This window comes from Hibiscus syriacus, unplaced genomic scaffold (genome assembly GCF_006381635.1).
Source record: "Hibiscus syriacus cultivar Baekdansim isolate YM2019G1 unplaced genomic scaffold, ASM638163v2 tig00110236_pilon, whole genome shotgun sequence".
Lineage (NCBI taxonomy): Eukaryota > Viridiplantae > Streptophyta > Magnoliopsida > Malvales > Malvaceae > Hibiscus > Hibiscus syriacus.
Window position 1 is genome coordinate 664989 of NW_024062640.1, and position 21699 is coordinate 686687.

At 35.2% G+C, this 21699-nt stretch overlaps 3 protein-coding genes across 3 annotated transcripts; 1 reads left to right on the top strand and 2 right to left on the bottom strand.

Moving 5' to 3' along the window:
* Positions 1 to 3682: 3682 nt before the first annotated feature.
* On the bottom strand, positions 3683 to 5047 carry LOC120114613. Its single transcript, XM_039135464.1, has 2 exons — positions 4974 to 5047; positions 3683 to 4055 (listed from the first exon to the last, which is right to left on the bottom strand). The coding sequence occupies exons 1-2, from the start codon at positions 5045 to 5047 to the stop codon at positions 3683 to 3685; spliced, it is 447 nt and encodes a 148-aa protein (XP_038991395.1).
* Positions 5048 to 7309: 2262 nt separating this feature from the next.
* On the top strand, positions 7310 to 10204 carry LOC120114608. Its single transcript, XM_039135460.1, has 2 exons — positions 7310 to 7616; positions 9601 to 10204. The coding sequence occupies exons 1-2, from the start codon at positions 7504 to 7506 to the stop codon at positions 9806 to 9808; spliced, it is 321 nt and encodes a 106-aa protein (XP_038991391.1). The 5' UTR covers positions 7310 to 7503; the 3' UTR covers positions 9809 to 10204.
* A 309-nt stretch (positions 10205 to 10513) lies between these two features.
* Positions 10514 to 13648, bottom strand: LOC120114628 (lysine histidine transporter-like 8). Its single transcript, XM_039135473.1, has 4 exons — positions 13275 to 13648; positions 13051 to 13184; positions 11113 to 11675; positions 10514 to 11036 (listed from the first exon to the last, which is right to left on the bottom strand). The coding sequence occupies exons 1-4, from the start codon at positions 13646 to 13648 to the stop codon at positions 10548 to 10550; spliced, it is 1560 nt and encodes a 519-aa protein (XP_038991404.1). The 3' UTR covers positions 10514 to 10547.
* Positions 13649 to 21699: the final 8051 nt, after the last annotated feature.

The following is a 21699-nucleotide window of genomic DNA, read 5'->3' on the forward strand; positions in this document are numbered from 1 at the left end:
TTTAATATTTTTAAAATTTTTATAATATATTGCTACATGTAAGTTATAAAACAAACTAAAATTAAGCAAAAAAACAAGAAGGGTAATTATGTCATTTTACATTACTGAAATCAAATTCATCTGACATGTCTGCGAACCAAACAGAATATGGATTGGATTTCAATTCAATTCAATTTCCTGTCAACCAAACAAGTTTCAGATTCTAATTCCTTAATATTCCAATTCCTTCACAGATTCCAATTCCCTAAAAAACATTCCAGCGAACCACCTACCCAAATATTATTTAGCAAAATACGACATTTGCTACAGTCCAGACGGAACTCATCACCTCGAGGTGACGAGTTCAATGGGATATTATGTAACACCCAAATCTGAATAAAACGAAAACCCAAAAGATTTGGGCATTACATGGGACCATCAGAGTGGCTAACCCATTTTTTCCAAATAAAATATTTGATTTTCCAAAATAAAGTTCATCACATTCGAGTTAAAACAAAATATTAGTAGTTAGGTTTACAAATCGGGAAGCTCCCAATATAATTTATGAAATACAGTAATCCAAGAGTTATGACTCAAAATACAAAAAGGGTATATGATAATACATTCCCACTACAATAATCAAGACATACTCTACTGCTGCTGATATCTGGAATTCATGTTTGGTGATACGCTCTCGAGTCCAGCATCTACTAACATGCGAACGGAAACAATTCCGAACGCTGAGTTACGAGCTCATTGCCACATAAATGACTCAACTATACTATATCATCCATTAACTATGAATACTTAACAAGTTAATTCATGATGCAACATAATGCAATAAACATAGATTATAATATAAGGATATGGGTCATAGAAATATAAGAATTACAATATGGTCATCATTATATAACGAAAGTGCCTTAGCAATAATACTAAAGTGTCGCAACACTGATACAAAATTGCATTTACACTTAATCAAAAGTGCATTTACACTTAATCAAAAGTGCATTTGCAGTAATATTAAAGTGTCATCGTACTGGGGAAGAGAATTCAGATATCTCTGCTCACATATATGAATAGTATATACATCATTCAAGTAACATGGGTGTCCTAGTTGTTTCCCGAGCATAAAACAAAGGCTATTTTATGCCACGTAATTTAACATTATTATTCATAAGCGTTTCGAATGTTATTACCACTTGTAGTCTTATTTAAGAACCCTCGATGCTCTCATAACCCCTTCAAACACTCACAAAAGTTGTTAAATTCTCTACCCTATACAGGACGTTAGTATCGATACTGAGTCTATCATATCGATATCAGTTTCAACTTCAATGTTTCAATTTTAATCTTAGTATCAATACCCTAATGTAGAGTATCGATATTCTCCCAATGGTATCGATACTCCCATGAGTATATATACCAATTTAGCCTTCTTGAAACCCATATCGAGATCACACCCTTGAGTATCGAGATCGGATCCCAAGTATCGATACTCCTGGAAGGGGTATCAATACTTACCCTAAAAAATTGCTTCATTTTACCCTATACGAAGAACAATATCGGTATTATTCTTATAATACCAATACCGACAGTTTAGAGTGCTCTATTTAAGCACGCAAATGGTTTCTAAAAGCCTCTTATAAGCCCCCTTAAGGCTACCAAAGGTTTGTTAAATTTTATGGGGTTATTTATCATCGAAATGAGTCATTTTAACATAGCAAAAGCATCAATTAAGCATGTTACCATTAATACCCATTTTGCACCCAAAGAACACAATAAGCAAGCAAGCATAGACTCGTGACTTACATATGATAAAAAGGGAGTTAGTTATGTGTTACCTTACTAAAGGCTTAAGAAATGAGGCTTTAAGGGTCACCCAAGCACCAACTTCTCCTTGTTCTTACCTTGAGAGCACTCACCATGTTCTTTCACTAACCAAAGCAACAAAGGATCAAAATCTTATTTTTAAGCCTTTAAATGTTTAGAAACGCGTTTCTCAACATTTAGGAACAACTCAGAATCATTTCTAAGCCCTAGAACTAAAATCTCTCAAAAACCTATATTTTGACACCATAGCTAAACCTTTTGATTTTGGGTTTAAAATGAAGCTCTAAGGGTGTAGAATTCATTTCTTACCTTTAAAATATATATAGTAAGCTTTGCAAATCAAAAAAGCTCTCACATTTACAATATTTGGAAATGAAGAAGAGATGAGAAAGAGAGGAATAAGATGACAAAGTGAAGAAAAATATGATAGATTTTTCTGTTGATTTTCGCCCCTGTTTACATCACATTCTTTAATTACTATTTAGCCTTATTTTCAAACAAAGGGTAAATTTCTTCCTTGGTCCTTCCTATTTCATACCCAAATAAAAAATGCCATTTTTACACTTAATAGGCTTCCTACAAGCCCAATTCCTTCATCCTTGACCTAAACAGTTTTAAATAGACTAATTTAACACTCCAACGGGCGTTACAACTCTCCCCACTTAGAAAGAATTTCATCCTCGAAATTACTTGATCCGAAAAGGTGTGGGTACTACAGTTGCATATCCTCTTCAGTCTCCCAAGCTGCTTTCTTCACTCCATGATTCCTCACAGGACCTTAACTAGCGGAATTGACTTGTTTCTCAGCTCCTTGACCTCTCAGGCTAAGATCATTATCAGTTCTTTGACATAGGAAATATCCGGGCTCACTTCAATCTACTCTAATAGAATCACATGAAACGGGTTTGATCGGTACCTATGAAGCATGAACACATAGAACTCGTTATGAATGCACTCAATCTCAGGCGACAAGACTAATTGGTAAGTTACGGGACTTACTCTGTCCAGAATCTCATAAGGTCCGATGAAGCACGAGGTCAATTTTCCCTTTTGGCCAAACCAAAGAACTTTCATCTAAGGCGACACTTTAATGAACACCTTGTCACCAATACTAAACTCGATGTCTTTCTTTTTTAAAATTGCATAAGACCTTTGTCTATCGAAAGCTTCTTTTAAACAACCCTGAATTATTCGTACCTTATCCTCATCTTCTCGAATCAATTTCGGACTAACTAGCTTCTTTTCATTAAGTTCAGTCCAACACAAGGGAGTCCTACACTTTCTCCTATACAAAGCTTCGTAGGGCGCAATCTGAATATTGATTTGATAAATGTTGTTGTAGACGAACTCGACTAATGGAAGATGATCCTCCTAGCTCCCCGTAAAATCAATGACAGAACATCGCAACATGTCTTCAAGAATCTAAATAACCCTCTCTGACTGTCTATCCGTCTGCGGGTGGAAAGTAATACTGAAGTGTAACTTAGTACCCAAATCCTAATGCAACCCTTTTAAAAACCTCAAAGTAAACCACAAGTCTCTATAAAAAATGATCGAATAAGGTACTTCATGAAGTGTTAAAATCTCCCTAATGTAGAGTTACGCTAACCTTTCTAAAGTGAAATCCATTCAAACTTGTAGAAATTGGCGGATTTAGTTAATCGGTCCACTATTACCCAAACAACATCATGCTTTTGTTGAGTTCTCAGTAATCATGTGACAAAGTACCATGGTCACCCTAATTGAGTTATTTGAATCGGTTGAAATAAATGGAGGGAACCTGATGTTCCGCCTTGACTTGTTGGCAAACTAGACACTTTGCGACAAATTCAATTACCTCCATTTTCATGCCCAACCATCAATACAACTGTCAAAGCTCTCGGTACATCTTGTCACTTTCGGGGTGCACAAAGAGTGGACTACAATGAGCATCTCCAAGTATCCTATCCCTCAACTCTACATCAGCTGGTACAAAAAGTCGGTCTCGAAAGTACAACATATCACTATCTTTCAACTCAAACTTGGGCAACTCACCACAACGAACTCGCTCTGCTCTAACTATCAAACAGCCATCTGACTCTTGTAATTCCTTTACATCCTTAACAAGTTCCGGCTCAACCCAAAGTTTTGGCACTAAGCTCCCATCAGGAGTCAAGCTTATCCTAGCTAGTAGTTCTCGAAAGTCGGACATCGACTTGCGACTCAAAGCATCGGCCACCACAACAGGTTTTTTAGGTGATAGACTATGACGCAATCGTAATCCTTAAGTAACTCAACCCAACGATGTTGTCTCAAATTTTGCTCCTTCTGAGTAAGCAGGTACTTGAGACTTTGTGGTTGGTAAAGATGTAGCACTTATCCCCGAAGAGATATAACCTCTAAATTTTCAAAGCAAAGACTACTACGACCAACTCTAAGTCATGGGTAGGGTAGTTATATTCGTGCGATTTAAGCTGTCGCGAAGCATACACCACTACTTTCCCTTTTGCATCAGAAGGCACCCTAAACCATTTAACGAAGAATCACTGAACACGGTGTACTCTTTTCTAGACTTGGGTTGCGTTAGGACTGGTGCCTGAGTAAGAATCTATTTTAAATTGTTGAAACTTTGTTAGCGCTTTTTATTCCAAACGAAAGCTCATCCTTTTGAATGAGTTTGGACATCGGAGCGGCAATCATTGAAAATCCTTTCGTGAAGCGACGACAATACCCAATAAGTCCAAGGAAACTATACTCATCAGATACATTCTTTGGCGGTTTCCACTCTCACACAACTTGGATATTTTGGGGATATACTTGAATACCCTCAGCGGTCACCACATAACCCAAAAATGACACTCCAAACAACCAAAACTCATACTTGCTGAGGTGATGAGTCATTAAAAATATTTTTACAAAAATATAAGGAAAATAAAATTTGGAAAATAAAAAAATATTCAATGGAACTCATCATCGAGGTGACGAGTTCATTTAAATTAAAAAAACTAGTCATTGGCTAGCTGTAGTTCAATGGGAAAACGGGGGAATAGTCACTTGGAACTCGTCACCTCGAGGTGACGACGAATGAAATATTCGTAGTTGGGGGATGACAACCAGAGAGTCGCATCAGCGAATGATGACATATCTGCATCAATCTGGTTTATTTTCGGCTATATTCTTACCTGGCTTCAAGGTATACTCGATGTTGATCGAGGCTCTGATCGAATGTTGGCGCCCCAAGACGTACACGTTCCATTTAATGAGTGGTGAAGTGACGATTACTTTGGAAGACATCACTTACCAATTCGGTGTTCCGGTGAATAGAGCCCTCATGGTGAGGTAGAACGTGTACGACCCCTCGACGTTGGTCTTTTAAGTTATGGGAAAATGGCCACTATCCTACGTTATTAGGGGCTATCGGGTAATGATAACGTGGTTGGAGTCCTAATTCCAAGTCATAGATGAGTCTACCGAGGCAGAGGTTATTTTTGCGTCCGATTATTTCTTCTTCAAGTGACCGGAGAGATATTATTACTAGATAAATTCGGTAATCTGGTGCACACTTAGTATTGTAAATTTTTAAAGACTTCGATGTGTTCCGTAATACCAGTTAGGGCTTGACGATTTTAGCCTTTTTGTACAGGAGCTTTATAAGGTTGCACCAGTAATGCTGGGTCGAAAAGACGATGTAGCGTGCTGTCTGATACTGCTACAGTCCTGGGCTTGGTATCACTTCCCATTTTTTACGCCAATTATAGATGCCTCGATCGAGTTTCTATTGGCTGAAAGGTAATTGTTTAACTTCATTTATTTAACTTTTTTTTAATTTCATAAATTTATTTTTTATTTACTTATAATTTTTTATTTTTAAATATTTTAGATGACGTCATAAAATATTAGAGACGAAGTTGGAAGGTGCCACTGTATGAGACATACAGATGAGGATCGACATCACCGGCTGATTCGCGGTATGACATACAAAATTATTATTATTTTTGAATATTTTTAACTTTATATATACTAACTTTGATATTTAATATTTATAGTTCCTTGGCTTCCGTTTGTCGACGAAGAGATCCGGAAGGTATTGCCGGGGCGATTTCTTGAGGGATCCTACTTATAGTGTGTCGTGACGCCGTTATTTCACCAAGCGATTGTTGAGTGGAAAGCTGTTGATAGAGTGATGCGCCAGTTTGAGGATCACCAACTAATTCTATGCAAATAGTGGTTGATTTGGACGCGCTTAATATAATCGATATGAATGGGAAAGATGATGAAAATTGGCCGGTGCGACATGCTTAGTATATCGACCTATGGAATTAACGTGAACTATTGCTCCCCCATTGTTAGGACATTACACCGCTGGACTTAGATTTTGATCATTCTAACTATCTACGGATTTACAAACAAAATTGCAAACCATATCTCACGAAACTGAGAAAAGGACAGAGTGACAACATCATCAGGCTGCATGCACCAAGTCCAAGTCCAAGAAGGAAACATCATCATTGTCGTCTTCGCTTTAGCATCTGTAGCTGAAGAGTACTATTATGTATTTCATGCTAGTTTCGATTTCTTTCCTCCATATCATACTTAGTAGAGACTCGGTCGAATTGGGTTGAAGGTTCATGAGATGCATCGCAGTAGACTCAGGAATCTTCAACAGAACATGAGGTTGCGGGTGATTGGGACCATATCCTATATGGTTAACAAAGTAGCAGCCAAGTCGAAGCAGTTACGTTGATGATGGCGTCAAATGTCATAAATCCATCACCGTATTTCGTATGTGGATGTAGAGTATGTTGGGTACACCTCCTCAACAAGACGACGACGATGACGATCACGACCTCTGACCCCGACTTACTCGGTGACCCCGTAACAATATCATTCGAACACTCCGAGGCATCATCAAGAACTTAGAAGATAAAGATAAATTTTATTTGTAATTTTCATGTAAAAATTATTTTTTACAATTAATTTACTTTGTATTTCATAAAATTCAAATAAATTAATTTATCTTTTAATTTTAATTTTTTAAATTATCCCTGGAGGAGCTCGTCACCTTTAGGTGAGGAGTTCCAAGTGACCATTGCCTGTCTGCCCGTTGAACAACGACTAGTTTTTTTTAATTCGAAGGAACTCGTCACCTCGACGTAACGAGTTCCGTTGAATATTCTTTTTTATTTTCTAAAATTTATTTTTTTCTTAGAATTTTTTAAAAGTATTTTTAATGAACTTGTCACATCGGCGTAACGATTCATTATTAAGCCATTAAAATAATGATCCACGTGAGGCCTACTACGCGTGAACCGTTAAAAAATATCCTATAATGACAAGTTCCTTCTGTACTGTATCAAATATTGTATTTTTACTAAATAATGTTTGGGTAGGCCCAATACTCTTAACATTTTACCCGCCTGAGGTATTGGGCCGAAAAAACCTTAAGCTGTACATGTACGCTGGCCCATTGCGCAGTTCGATGGGAAACCTTCCTTTTATTTTTTTCCTCTATCTTCGCTCTCAGAAGTCTGACGCAACGCAACGAACCATCATCTCCCATCTCAATCGATCTTTGGTGCCCGCCCTTCCTCTTCCTTCCATTTCTCTATATCCAATTCGTATCTTATATTGCTCATTCATATTTTGAAATTATTTTGGCTCCAAACCCAAACATTATCATTAAACGGAAAGGGGGAAAGGCGAAGGCAAGCGATGATAACGCGATCGAATTTAGCAGAGCAGTTGAGAGAGTATCAGATTCGATCTAGCCACGATTGGGCATCCGTTTCGTTCTTCTCATCAACGTCTAATCTTACATCGTCTAGGTAAACCCAATTCTGTGATTTACAAAAAAAACCTTGTTTTGAAATTTAGGACTTTCTTTTTTGTTTTTCCATATTGGATCCAATGATAAGGTTTTTGCGATTAACGAGCTTGTAATGAAATGTGTTTCATAGGAGCGTCGATCGAAGCATTGCCGGTTTATCTAGGTTAGCTAGGTTTTTATAGCATCTTTCTGTTAAAAAATCCAGCAATAGCTTAAGGTTATGTTTTTTTTCCTTCTTATTTTGTCTTGAAAATTTTGATATTTTAATTGATTTCCCCCTCAATCTACTGATACATGTACATAGTTTTTTTTTTGGGGGGGGGGGGTACCCGTCAAAGAGTCCCTCAATAATTAAACCACCCCTTTGGAATTATAGTGAAATTGGCTTAGTTCTTATGTTGTGCTTTAGGCCCCCAAAATCTAAGAAAATGAATGTTTAAACTTCAAACTGTTGCTTCATCTTAATTTTCATAAGAAATTGAAATTTAGGTGGCTGAAAGAAGTCTGCTGCTGGGGTGCAGGTTGTTTCATGTAGTTGCTTGGCAGCTTTTTTGTGTAGATGAGTGCGGATTTTTGGTTATTGCAGTACCAGCAATTTGAATATTGTTGTTATTTGTTAATATTTGTACGTTGTATTACCACTATTATCTTGCTAACCCTTTCTTTTCTACTTGTATTTCTATAAAATTGTGGTGTTGGTGAGGGGACTAAATGTATGATGGTAGGAGTGCATGTGTGTCCTTAAATCTTGCCATTAACTCAGCTATGATTATTGTGCACCATGTGTATCTTTAGGCCTTTTATGGCTGTTATGAAGATCTAGGCTTGTAAACAAACCGAATGCTCAACGAACTGTTTGTGAAATGTTCGGCAGGAAGTTCGATTTTGTTTGTTTATTTGTTAAACGAACGAACATGAATAAGATTTTATGTTCGTTTAATTAAATGAACGAAACGAACAAAGACTCGTTCGTTCGTTTACGTTCACGAATGTTTGGTAATCAATTTGTTTATGTTCTTTTATTTATGTTTGTTGACGTTCTTTCGTTGATGTTTGTTGACGTTCGTTCGTTTATGCTCATTTGTTTATATTCGTCTTTTAGTCTTATCCCCAAACTCGTTTAAAATATTAAGACCTAATAAATTTAATCTTAAATCCATTAATATTTTAAAATCCAATAAATTTTAAACACAAATAAAAATACACAAATAAATTAAAGAAAATATAAACTCTATAATTATTTGGAAAGAAAAGACTCTTCTCCAATATAAACCCAATTAATTTTATGTTCCTTCATTTATGTTCCTTTACGTTTATTTATATTCGTTCGTTTGTGTTTGTTTACGTTCGCTCATTCGTGTTCGTTTATCATTTTAACGAACTAACCTAAACTAACACGAACAAAAATTTTTGTTTGTTTAGTTGTTCGTGTTCGTTCGTTTGTTCGGTTAAAGTTAAACGAATGAACATGAACATACTCTCGTTAGTGTTCGTTCGATTCGTTTACATGCATATGAGGATCTATAAGAGCAGAATGCTTACCTATCTGTGCACTATAGAATTGTTTGGATTTTGTTCAAATGTTGGGGACTTAGGCTAGGAGTCCCTTTTATTCAAATGCTAGCGCACTTAAGAAGTATTGTTGTACCGGGTTGAAAATAAGTCGGTTGTCCTTGAATCAGTTCTTTGCAACATTCATGCATTAAGGTTTTTGTGTTACTTATGCCGGAAAATATTCATGGCTAATATTTTTGTTCTATGTCCTAGTTCCAACAAGTTTTGACATGTTTGTAAGGTTATAATTTATGTTAATAAATTGTATGATGCAGGAATTGCCAATTTTTTGTTTGGAAAAATAAATTAAAGAATTTAATTTCTAGAATATTTGTAGTTTTATCAGGTTACGTTCTTTTGACTATTTATTCTTCTGTGGTTCAGAATAAGACATTTCTAAACATTGTGCACTGTTTTTTCTGACGCAGGGTGGATGTTGTTGTCTTTGTTATATGGGAACTTGTTATATTAGCTTTCCTGGTTTTCTCAGCCGTTTCTTTATACTTTCGGCATCTGCAACTTGCCTTTATTCTAGTATTCATCACAATGCTATTGCTTCTCTGCATGAAAATCACAAAGCAAGTGAGATTGGCCAGGAAAAAGAAGAGACGCATGCTCCTTCCATTATCTATGTAGAACTATATCGAGTTGTATAAGTTTAAGACTTATTGACCATTGCATTTGGCTCACTTGCTCTGCTCTATTGAAATATTTAATTGTGCCTAGAGCAAGTTGATGAAGATATCCGATTTGATATGATCACCTCAAAGAGCCGGTGTACCACTGTGAGTAATGGTTTGATGAGGAAAGTGGGGATGGTCTAATTGAACATGCAGCAGTCTGTTTTAACATATGGTATCGTTCTCACTACCCTTGTGCTGTATGTGTCATTGTGAGAAGCTATATTGTAATGCTAATCCAGGCGTAGTTAAGAATACTTATTCTTAATTTTGTAATTTGTTTGACCCGATTGTAGTTTACAAGACATCAGAGGATTTGAAATTGGCGTATGCGAGTGATTGGAACATTTTTGCATGTAAAGATGTACTCATACATACAGTTAATTTGCAACAGGTCAACTACCATACGAGATTTGCAGTTTTCTGGTTGATGTAAGAGTAAATTCTTTCAAACTTTGGCATATTCGGTTTTGCATAGCTACTAAGTTTTGTCGAGTTGGTCTCGTTTAGAAGACGATTTCAAGTATATTTAGAGCAATGCATGAGGTTTGATATGTGTTAAGCAGTCGATAAAACTCGAGGGATTGCAAGATGCTTGACATTGTTCCTTACTGCGTGGACAAATTGGCTTAGGAGACCCAAAGCTTGGTGGTCAGTTTGGATATGTAAGATGAAAGATAATGATCAGCACTTGCTCACTGGGGTTTAAAGAAGTGGATTTCAACACCCTTGGTCACTATGCCCCATATTGCACCGGCAGTCACCAAGACGCTGAGTACCATTCCTAACACCCCTAATGCCCAGTTGAGGCACCAGCATGGTCTAAATCTCTGAGGTTTCTTGATCATCACCCACATGAGACAGGGATAAGCCAAGGTGATCGGTAAAGCGATCCCTCCAATCAACCCGGCCAAGCTTGGCAAGAAGGGTAGTGCCACCGAAATAAAGAAGGCCAAGCATCCAAAGAAAACTCTGATACCCGTCCGTACCCACCATGGGCATCGCCTTCCACTTTTGCTTGTATATTTGAACTCTAAATTATCGAATACAGGCATAGCATATATCTGGAATGAGCTGAGGCTGTTGATTACAATGAGTAGACCAACTAGTCCGAGAAGCAACTTCGATGTGTCTAGTCCATGGTATCTGTACAAAGCACTAAGCATCCCTCCATTTTCAGGCATCTAAAAGTAACTCGAAAAAGTGTTAACACAAGGAGTATTATGAGCAATAATAATACTAACAATCCTAGCATCTTACCAGGTTTCCGTAAACCCAGTAGGCACCAATTGCAAGGGGAAACAAGCAGGCTGCAACAATCATGTTAGCAAACTTCACTCCTCTCCACATCGGTAGACGGGAAGGCTGCTTGCCACTGGAAGGCATTGTCCCCTGTATTTCCAGCACGAGATTGTGGCCTCTAAATGCAAAGGCGATTATTCCGAGTGCGTTAAAGGTATTGAAAATCCTGGTCAGTTGCGATTTTGCTCGATCCGGTGGGTTGTATGAGACGGACTCTTGCCTACCTTGAACAATCGACACGATCCATATCAAGCTACAATAACTGATGGCAGTGATTGCCCCGACCAGGGAAACCCCAGCAATGGAGTTCAAGTTGGGAAGTTGAGCCAGGATGATGGCCAAACAAGTGAACACCACGTACCACTCCACAAGGGTGAGGGGTTTTAGGTTGCATTTGTTCCCACACATGATCTCAAAGAATATCTTCATGGTTCCTCCTCCGATCATGATCAAGGTTACGCAACTTCCTCCCGATAGATACATGATGGGGAAAAGAGCCAGCAGTTTCCCTAGTTTTTCTCCTGAACAATATTATCATCAAATCGTTAAATTATCTTCAGTAGTAAAGGATAATATTTTTTAGAAGATCCAGATTCAAACGGTTACGTTAGCAAAATATGTGCATTATCAATAATTTAAAAAAATTATGAACAAATACTACATTAAAATCCCATCATATTATTAAAAAATCATGGAATTTGATTTAGTTCAATATCGTCTCTCGTGCAAAAGCATGCATAAATAGTGGTCACAGTTCCATAATAAATTCGTCAAGAACACCGCATGAGAAAAAGGAAGATCTGACTAGAGTTATTTTGAGATTCTACTTTCATTAAAGCCTTTAATCATATCAATCAACACTACTTTCAATTAAAATTTATATTAATCTTATCCGGTTCGTACCTTTTAATTCTATTATAAAGTTTTATTGCTAAATTATCATTATTTATTAATAACAGTCTTTTTCGTTTCGTACCTTTTAATTCTATTATAAAGTTTTATTGCTAAATTATGGGGTGCAAGCAAGACTAAAGTAGACATTATTATAAAGCTTAATTGCTAAACTATGTGATGCAAGCAAAACTAAAGTAGACATGAATATGTCCTATGCATTATGTTAAAATATACAAGTCCTTCAACTCTTTGTAAATTTAGAATTTGGTCTTCTTTTATTTTTATTAATTTAAACTTAAATTTTTAAAACCAAAAAAAAGAGGGTTGAACTCTAAACATACGCAGAATATAGAGATTTGGATCAAATCTTAACCTATCCCATAATATACTTCGAAAACAGTGAATGTATGAATATAAACATGATCAAATTTATCTATCTTTCTATACAAGTTATAAAATCCATGATGTTATCATGAATTAACCAAACATCAACTTAAAAAGAAAAGGATAAAAAAGCAAACTTTTAAAAAGAAATAAACATATTAGAAGGTATGTTCCAAATTTTTTTAAAAGAAATAAATTTAGAAACAAAATAGGTTAAATTACATAAAATCTTAAAATACATAAGTGATTAAGTTTGAAAATTTTAGTATGCTTGGATTAAGGTTTAATCTTTGGTGTTGGTGTTGATTATAAATATAAATATAATTCTTTATTTCACCCTCAATATGAATGTTATATAATTTAGTTTTATTTTGATCAGGATTAACCCTGATGCCCCTCATTCTATTCTAACTAGTTTTATCTCTAGGGATGGGTCTAGCAGGTGACGGGTTATCACTATCCTAGAAATTTCAAATTATCTTGTATTTTAGATTTTTTATGTATTTTTTATTTTTCTTAAAAATTTATAATTTTAGCCTCCTAAAATTTTAGAAAGTTCACCCCTTAACATACAATCTCCCATCCCTGTTTATTCCTCATCATTTACTTGGCTCTTACCAAATGCAGCCATGGAAAGTCGAAGGTATCTGCTGTACCGTATCCCAGATTCTGATTCATGCAACTGAATTAGTATCCACAGTGTGTATAACTGCCAAATAAAAGCCAGCGATAAGCACATAACTCCCCAGACCCTGCAACAAGAATCATGCATACATGTTGTTAAACTGATTTGCATAACTCCTCTATTTCGGTTTAAGAAGAACAGGGTCTTGAAAACCTACCAACCAAGAGTGATGAAAGCTAGAGGAAGAACAAGAGCTTGGAATCCGATTCCTGAACTCAGTGTGTGAAATGCCGCGTAGTACGCGTTACCATTCCTGGACTCAGTAATGGGAAGCCAAGCTTCCCGCGGGTCAAGCTTGGTGAAGTGTCCGACTTCTTCCAAGTAACTTTGCATGCTTGCAATCGCCTTCTTCATGGGGCTAGCTACAGGAGTCATCATCATGCGTGTAAGAAAGGGGCTTTTCGGCGTCGAATCGAGCAGCGGTGACCGAGACATGGATATTGATTGGCAGTCGAGTTGAAGCGGAGGTGCTACGATGTTCAAAGTTCGTCCCGCCACCGGACTCGACTGTACCTCCACCACCTCTCCCATAATACAAAGCTATCGTTTATCTATTTAAAATCGTAAGTTATGAAGTGAAGTTCGATACAAAGAGCTCCTTCTTCATGCAGCTAGTGTTTGATCATCTTCCTATATATATATAATATGATGTAATGGAAAAGTAAATATATCCAAGGAGGGAGCAGTACGTGTGTTGGAATTGGATTTGCACTGAAATAATTGTCGTGTGGTGTGATTTTTATAATAATTCAAGGTCGTGGTTGTTGTGGATGCTGAGTAGGTGAAAATATGAACCCAACAAACATAAATATTCACAATGGTGGGAGAGTTTTAATAAAGCGAAAGCTTTGACTGACCCAATCGCTGGCTGCTCTTCTTTTCTTCTAAAGTTAACCCCTAAGTGAACGTCGACTCTTTAATTTTCTTCTTTTTCTTTCTTTTGTCCTCTCCTTTCAGACATTAAGCTCGTAGCCACGAGAAATTATTATATAGTACCAACTCACTACGTGTCATCAGTAGTCTAACCAATAACATTTATCCACATCATTCTTTTTAAGATGAATCTTCCCACATGTAAATAAAAAGTAGGTTATTTGAAAGTTATTTTAAAATTCGTGGTTATTATTTATTAAGACCACGAATGATTTAATGAGTTAGGTCCATAAAATAATTTATCCGTTGCCTCAGTGGCTTGTCACCTACGTTAACTGCGTCTGCTTTATTATCAGCATTTTGATCATGTGCTTGTTGTACATCCTCCGCTGCCGGACAAGTATTGTATCACGAGGCCTTTTGAAATTTTCTTTTAAGATAAGTAACTTGTTATCGTTTTTATTTGATTACTGTCTTCTTGATATAATCATTGTAAATCCCATCACCGATTAAATTAACCTTACACTCAAATTTATCCATATATCAGCTTACAATAACCATCAACTACCATCATTCATCATATTATCTAGTGTCAAGGATATACATACTAACACAAACAAAGCTAAGGGAAAAAATAACATCAATCGTCTTACAGTCTAGTGTCAAAAATATATATACCCGCATAAATTTTGAGTGTGAATAGAATTTTAATCTCACATTTACTGTTCATCATTTCTCGATTTTTATGTTTTAAAATTAAATATTGATTATAATTCTCCGTTCAATTAAAAAAATTAATTTACTAACAATTAGTTGGTCTAGTGAGATAAAATACTAGATTCATTTAGTAAAATTAGGGGTTCGAACCCTGACGTTTGTGAATGTAGCAAACTGGGTTGGGAGGATTGTTCTCGTCTTTGCAGTATTCGATATGGATTAATAGACTAAAAGATCGGATACCAATAATTAATTAAAAAAAGTAAATTGTAAAAAAGTTACAACAACCTCGTTTGTACCATTAATATACTTATTGCACTATCAATCCACGCTTACTTAATCGATTCATGGATGGAATCAAATGAATGTTTGAGTTTGAAAGATATGAAGGTGACTAATGAATTCAACCGACGACTGAATAAAAGGGTTATAGTATTTCCTTGACACTAATTGGAAAGCGACCGACAGTGTGGTCTGTGCTACTTTCTCTGAAGCTTCATCTTTCTTTTGCTAAACCTTTTTTCACCCTTTGTTTGATTTGTCCTCCTCTTACTTTTGATTCAATTAATTTATCTTTGGCCTGTATGGTAGTATGCCAACTGAAATATGTACTAAAATTATATTATGCATCAAAAGTAATATGTTTTTGTAACATATGAATCAACTTGCCATAAAAAATAGATAATAAACAACATGAATTGAATTGGTAAGGCGAAGAATTTAAATACTACAAATAGTTACCTATTTTTTAAAGGACTACCACATGCATATTAAATTTATTGCAATTTAATTTAAATTGATAAAATATGTAAAATCATTTAAAAATATCATAATATATGTTTAAATTAAAATCATATTATTTATTTAAATTTATCTTGTAAAATGAAGAAAGTGGCTTAAAATGGGTATTTGTAGTCTTCCCAAAATGTCTTGCTTTGGGAGGATTACTCATGTAAAGGATTTCTACATTTGATGACTATAACCCTTATAAGTGATGAATATATATAGTACTACAAGAAGACCTAATTATATAAAGATAAGGAAAGTTATAGGTTTACACAAGAAAAGATTTATACAAATTAAAATTGAATAAATAATAATATAATATAATATAATATAATATAATATAATATAATATATAAATAATATAATATAATATAATATAATAATATAATAATATAATATAATATAATATAATATAATATAATATAATATAATAATATAATATAATATAATATAATATAATATAATATAATATAATATATATATATAATATAATATAATATAATATAATATAATATATATATATATAATAATATAATATATATATATAATATAATATAATATAATAATATAATATAATATAATATAATATAATAATAATATAATATAATATAATATAATATAATATAATATAATGTAATAATAATATAATATATAATATAATATAATATAATATAATATAATATAATATATATAATATATAATAATATAATATATATATATATATAATATATATAATATAATATATAATAATATATATATATATAATATAATATAATATAATATAATATAATATAATCGAATCGAATCGAATCGAATCTAATCTTTTTCTTTGATACAACCCTACAAGGTAGAGGATTTGTAACACCCACAAACTGATGCGGGTGACCCGATCCGATCCGAGGTGTCTATTAGGGTCACTGGAGCGACCCACATTAAAACTCCCGGAAAAATTTAAAATTTATGTTAAAAAGTGTAAAATCATAAACAAATTATACTTAAAATACAAGTTCATAAAACCATTCATATACTACAAATAGAATTAAAATCATACACGTTTCAAACTCGGATATAAAAACAGAATACTATCTACATGCCCCCTAAACACATGCACCGTACTCCGCAAGAATATCGGTGGAACTCCAATACTGATGTCGATAGCTGCACTGGATCAATTCTTTTAACCTGAAATAGAGAGTAACAGAGTGAGCTTTGGGAAGCTAAGTAATACAGAACTACCAAGTGATGCTGAATGACATGCAAATAATAAGCAAGCATAAATTTTCTTTCTCGATCCAGACGTCTACAGATTTTTGGGATGTGCTGAGGTTCCACTGATATTTCTTTGAATAAAAGACATGAAGGTTACAGTTCCGAGGAAATGTTCAGGTTCAGGATATCAGAATAGGGTGTCTAGTGTGTTCCCACAAAACAAGTGAAAAGGTACAAATCTTTTTAAAATAGTAACAATTTAAAACATATTTTTAAAACCGTAGTAAAACCCTCCAACCAAACGCCAATATGCATTTCCCTATATTTGCATCCGTAAGGACTTACCCTAGGCCCATTGGCTTAGGTGCCAATCTAAGGGAACACCTTGGGTCCATAAGGTCTTACCCTAGCCGAAGCGTAGGTACCCACCTGAGGGGAATGCCCTCAGGTCCATAAGGACTTATCCAAAGCACATAACAGAAGTGCCACCCTAAAGGAGTTCCTTAAGGTCCATAAGGTCTTACCACTAGGCCCATTAGGCCTAGGTGGTTCACCTTAGATCCGTAAGGAATTACCAGCTCGATCGGTCTGAACCTATATAAGGAATTACCAATTTGTCCGAGCTGAACCTTCCGTAAGGAATTACCAGTTCGATCAGTCTTAACCTATATAAGAAATTACCAGTTTGATCGAGCTGAACCTACAGAGACTTCATACCATATCCTAGAGTACCCCGAAGAAAAACATTTTTCATATAGTAATCAGCGGTAGCAGGAAATCAGAGTCAAACATATCAATTCAGTAGAAACGGTATCCAGAGATCATGAATCAGACAGACATACTTAAAACTTTAGTAATTCAGAAATCTCGGTAAAACACATTTTAGAACAAATAAAACAATCATATAACACATAGGAATACACTAGAGGATCCTATTATTTTCCGAAGGTACTGGTATTTATCAGGTAGAGAGCAATGAAACTTCTATAAACTGATTAAATTCAGAAACGAGATCCCTATAAAAGGGTTTGATAGCTGACGGATTCATCAGTTATTCGGGACGTAATTTATCAAGATCATATAGTATTCAAATATTTTTCAGAGGCACTAAGTAATCAGAAAGGTGTTTGAAATCTCTTGCATCAAAGTTACTTGTGATTTCATATATGACAGAAGTGTTTCCAATATTCAAGAAATCAGGAGTAATTTGGACATTAGGTTCTTGGAGGATTCTTAGTAAATTGATCTAATAAGAGAGAAACGATGATTCATGGTATTTACGATTTGTGTCGATTTATCAGGATATTGAGTTGACTCAAATTGAACAAATCTCAACACTGTAATACTTGTCAACCGGTCAAATCGTTACACTCCAAGGGTATTCACACTTTAATACTGACAACTCTTGTCGAACTGATCATCTTCAAAATCATCGCTGAATGGATCTTAGGAAGATGAACATACATTACAATGGTATTTATTTCACTTATGTATTGCAACGATACCAAAAAATGTCGTCGTGCTTGATTCGTGGTTCATAATCCTTATGGACGATACATCATGTAAGTTCATCAGCATTTCTAGACTTATACAAATCACTCGTTTAATTCTAGGTCACTGAGGGTACTTAGATCATTTAATAGTCAAGTTATCCCGATCAGTTTGGAGTTTCCAGAGTAATTCAGTCGTTTCCACAATTCAGAAACCTACGATACTTTCATTTAGTTCAACTTGGTCATATAATATAGTCATTTTACACTTCGAGAGTATTTTGGTCATTTTTACCTCATAAGGATATTTCTATAATTTATTAATTACGTATTCCCTGCATTTAACCATTAAAGAATTAAATCAAAATTTTGGGTTCTAAGATCAATTTATTATTACATAATTCATGGACTTAAAATTATTTTCGATTGGTCAACCAATTTCTTTTACGAGCAGTCTGAGTCTTCTACAGTGTTATGCCATTATTCCATATTTAGTTTAAGTCCAATGATAATTAAATACACCTCATTGACCAATTATTTCCATTCATGCATTTACCAATTATCAATGTGTTCCGGAAAGCATACAAAATGTAGTAGAGTATTACCTCGATTTTTGTGCTCCAATGATCGAACATTTAAACTCCATTCGATCGACCTCAAACTTTAATTCCACGTCCCATAATGTCTCAGACACATAGTAAACAAGTTTACGTCAGAAACTAAACTTAATCGAAAAATCAAATTGAATCCGAAGATAAAACACTGAAAACAGCTTACCAGGTGCGAATTTGGCAAAACGGACTTCGAATTCAAACTTAAGACGTCGAAAAACATAAAATAGGACTTTTCAGAAATTTTTACTTTTTTGGGTCAAAGTCAACGGTCAGACTGGTCAAAGTCAACGATCAGACCGGTTAACGGGTCAAGTCAAACTTAAAGGGGTCGGGTTGACTCAGTTCGGGTTAAATAGACCTCGTTCAGACTGGTCCAGACAAATTGGACCGCTTCTAGAAGAAACCAAAGCTAGGGACAGCCCCATGTGCACGCGACGATGCGTGGTGGTGCGTAATGGCAGTGACGGGTCAGGGATTGACTGTCGATTACTCCCAGTTCAAGCACTCACCAATAACAAATCAATATATGGCCAAAACCAGCCCAAAATCCATCAGAAATAAAGAAAAAGGGCCAAAAGAATTAATAACGCCACCGATCGATGAAACTAACGACGTTGACGTGACCCACAAGTTGGGTTTAGAGTGGAATAAGTCAAGGAATATGATGATAGGGGTGGTAAGACACGACGGTCGACGGTTTGGTCGGAATCGACGTAAAACCAAGACGATCGGGGTAGAGACGAAAAAGCTTTATGATGGGTTTTACGGCGAACGATGTCGTTTCACGGTGGAATGGTGGTCGGGCTTTGGTCTCCGATCGATGACAAGCACGATGATAACGACGACAAGTTGAATGGTAGCTGGACGATGATGAATTTGAGGCTAGGGGGCGACTGGTTGAGCTAGGGATTTGGGTTTGAGATTTGGGGGAAAATTGGGAATTGGGGATTTCACCGAGGTTTATTCACTGTTAAGGAAAAATGGGGAAAATTTAGGATTAAGTCCATGAAATTCCTAGAGTTTCAAAACTGAGCTACAAGTTTCTAGAGCTTGCAATTTAGTCCTTTAAATCTACTTCAATTAATAAAATCCAGCCCCTAAATTGGGGTGTGTCAGGATTCATCGGAGGCATCAATCTTGAACCAAAAATGAATGAAAAGAGACTTCATCCAAGTGGTTTGGTGATAATGTTCCTAATTTGAGATTTGGATGTATGTGTTGAACCAGTAGTGAATTTGCAACAACTAAGTCATGAACAAATAAATAATTAAGTGCAAGATTCTTCATACAAGAATAAAAGATTGACTTTTTTACAAACATGTGTGGCATTGAGATTTTCTGATGTAAGTTGAGGCACGCTCCAATGGTCTTTGAAACGGCGGCAACTTGAATGTAGGACCTAGGAAGTAAGCAAGTACCTGCAGCAAGTGAACGGCTCAAAATAGAAGGGTTAAAGGTAAGTAAATGTAAAGGTTTTAAGGTAGGTTTGAAATATTATAATGAGTGCAGAAGATGGTTAAGTGTTTGGGCTATGGTAACGACTATGAAAGAAATGAATAGTTTATGAAAAATATCTTGATTAAACCAAGGAAGAACTAATGCTATGTGGAGCAGAGACCCATCCTTACAAATCTATTCAAGGGGTGATAGAATAGGACTTGGACTCACTATCTATAATAGATATAGAAACCACAAGTATCAATGAAAGAATAGAGGGGTTGACGCCACAAGTGTTCCCACTTGATAAGTTGATAAAGTCTAAAAAGACTAAGTAAAACAGAATGATTCTCACAATATATTTGATGAACAAATGCTATTTCACAATGAAATAGGCAAAGCCCATTTATAGGAAATGAAAGGAAACATAGCCAAAAGATATCAAAGTAACCATGTGTATATATAATGAAATAAATGAAAGGAAGAATAAGAAAGACTCCCTTTGATGCAAAGGTTGGTCGTTTGGAAAAATGATCTTTGACCCCAGTCACATCATTGTGCACTAACATTGCAACTAAGAGTGCTGCTTTAGCAAATAGATGATCAATTTACCATGGAATGTTAGGTAAGAATGTTGGTAATATAGCTGATTTATCATTTTTTATGGGACATCAGACAATGAAGTTGTAGAATATGATGCCAGTACAGTAGGCAATAATATTGAAAGAGAATGATGTTACACACCATGCAGAAAATGAGAAGATATGAGGAACAAATCTAACATGAAAAGAGACATTCTATTAGTGTCTTAATATAAGCATTTATAAGTTGATTGTGTCATAGAGTATATGAGAAAACACATTCAACAGATTGTGGTTCAAGTTTATGATTCATATATGGTCATAACCAAAGAAAGCATAAACATCCGAATGGTTGAAACTTGTCATAATTCATTGTTTGTTGATAAAGTAATGAGTATATCGACATATTATCTAATATCAATGTTGACATCTGGTTGATGAGATAAACAACTGCTTGAAAAACATGAGACCGATACTCTATTAGAAGAGATACAAAGTGAAGTAAAGAAAGACCAGTATCCACTTGTGACAATGTCTCCATTTAATAGTCTTTTTGTGTTCAAGAGTATTAGGCGGTGAAGTGTGAATTACCATCTAAATTCAAAATAGGCAAGATCTTAACAAACTCACTTCCATGATCAGAGAATAGGGACACAATGGTCTAATTAAAAAAGCTTTCAACAAGATTTTTAATTTGAGAAAATATTGTCGTAGCATCATATTTCTTATTCATCGAGTATAACTAAGTATACTTGTTAAAGTGATCAACGAGCACCATATAATATGAATATGCATCATACAATATGTGTTTAATGCTCTAAAAAACAATTTAAAGTAGTTCAGGGGGACGAGAGCTTGACATAGTATTTTAACCA

Excerpts from the sequence above, each read along its gene's own strand:
- LOC120114613 (XM_039135464.1), bottom strand. The coding sequence starts at position 5,047 with ATGGAACGTGTACGTCTTGGGGCGCCAACATTCGATCAGAGCCTCGAT. Across the intron at positions 4,056-4,973 it reads CGAGTATACCTTGAAGCCAG|TCTATCACCTAAAAAACCTG; the intron begins GTAAGAATATAG and ends ATTGCGTCATAG.
- LOC120114608 (XM_039135460.1), top strand. The coding sequence starts at position 7,504 with ATGATAACGCGATCGAATTTAGCAGAGCAGTTGAGAGAGTATCAGATT. Across the intron at positions 7,617-9,600 it reads TCTAATCTTACATCGTCTAG|GGTGGATGTTGTTGTCTTTG; the intron begins GTAAACCCAATT and ends TTTCTGACGCAG.
- LOC120114628 (XM_039135473.1), bottom strand. The coding sequence starts at position 13,648 with ATGGGAGAGGTGGTGGAGGTACAGTCGAGTCCGGTGGCGGGACGAACT. Across the intron at positions 11,676-13,050 it reads ACTTTCCATGGCTGCATTTG|GAGAAAAACTAGGGAAACTG; the intron begins GTAAGAGCCAAG and ends AATATTGTTCAG. Across the intron at positions 11,037-11,112 it reads ACTGGGTTTACGGAAACCTG|ATGCCTGAAAATGGAGGGAT; the intron begins GTAAGATGCTAG and ends AGTTACTTTTAG.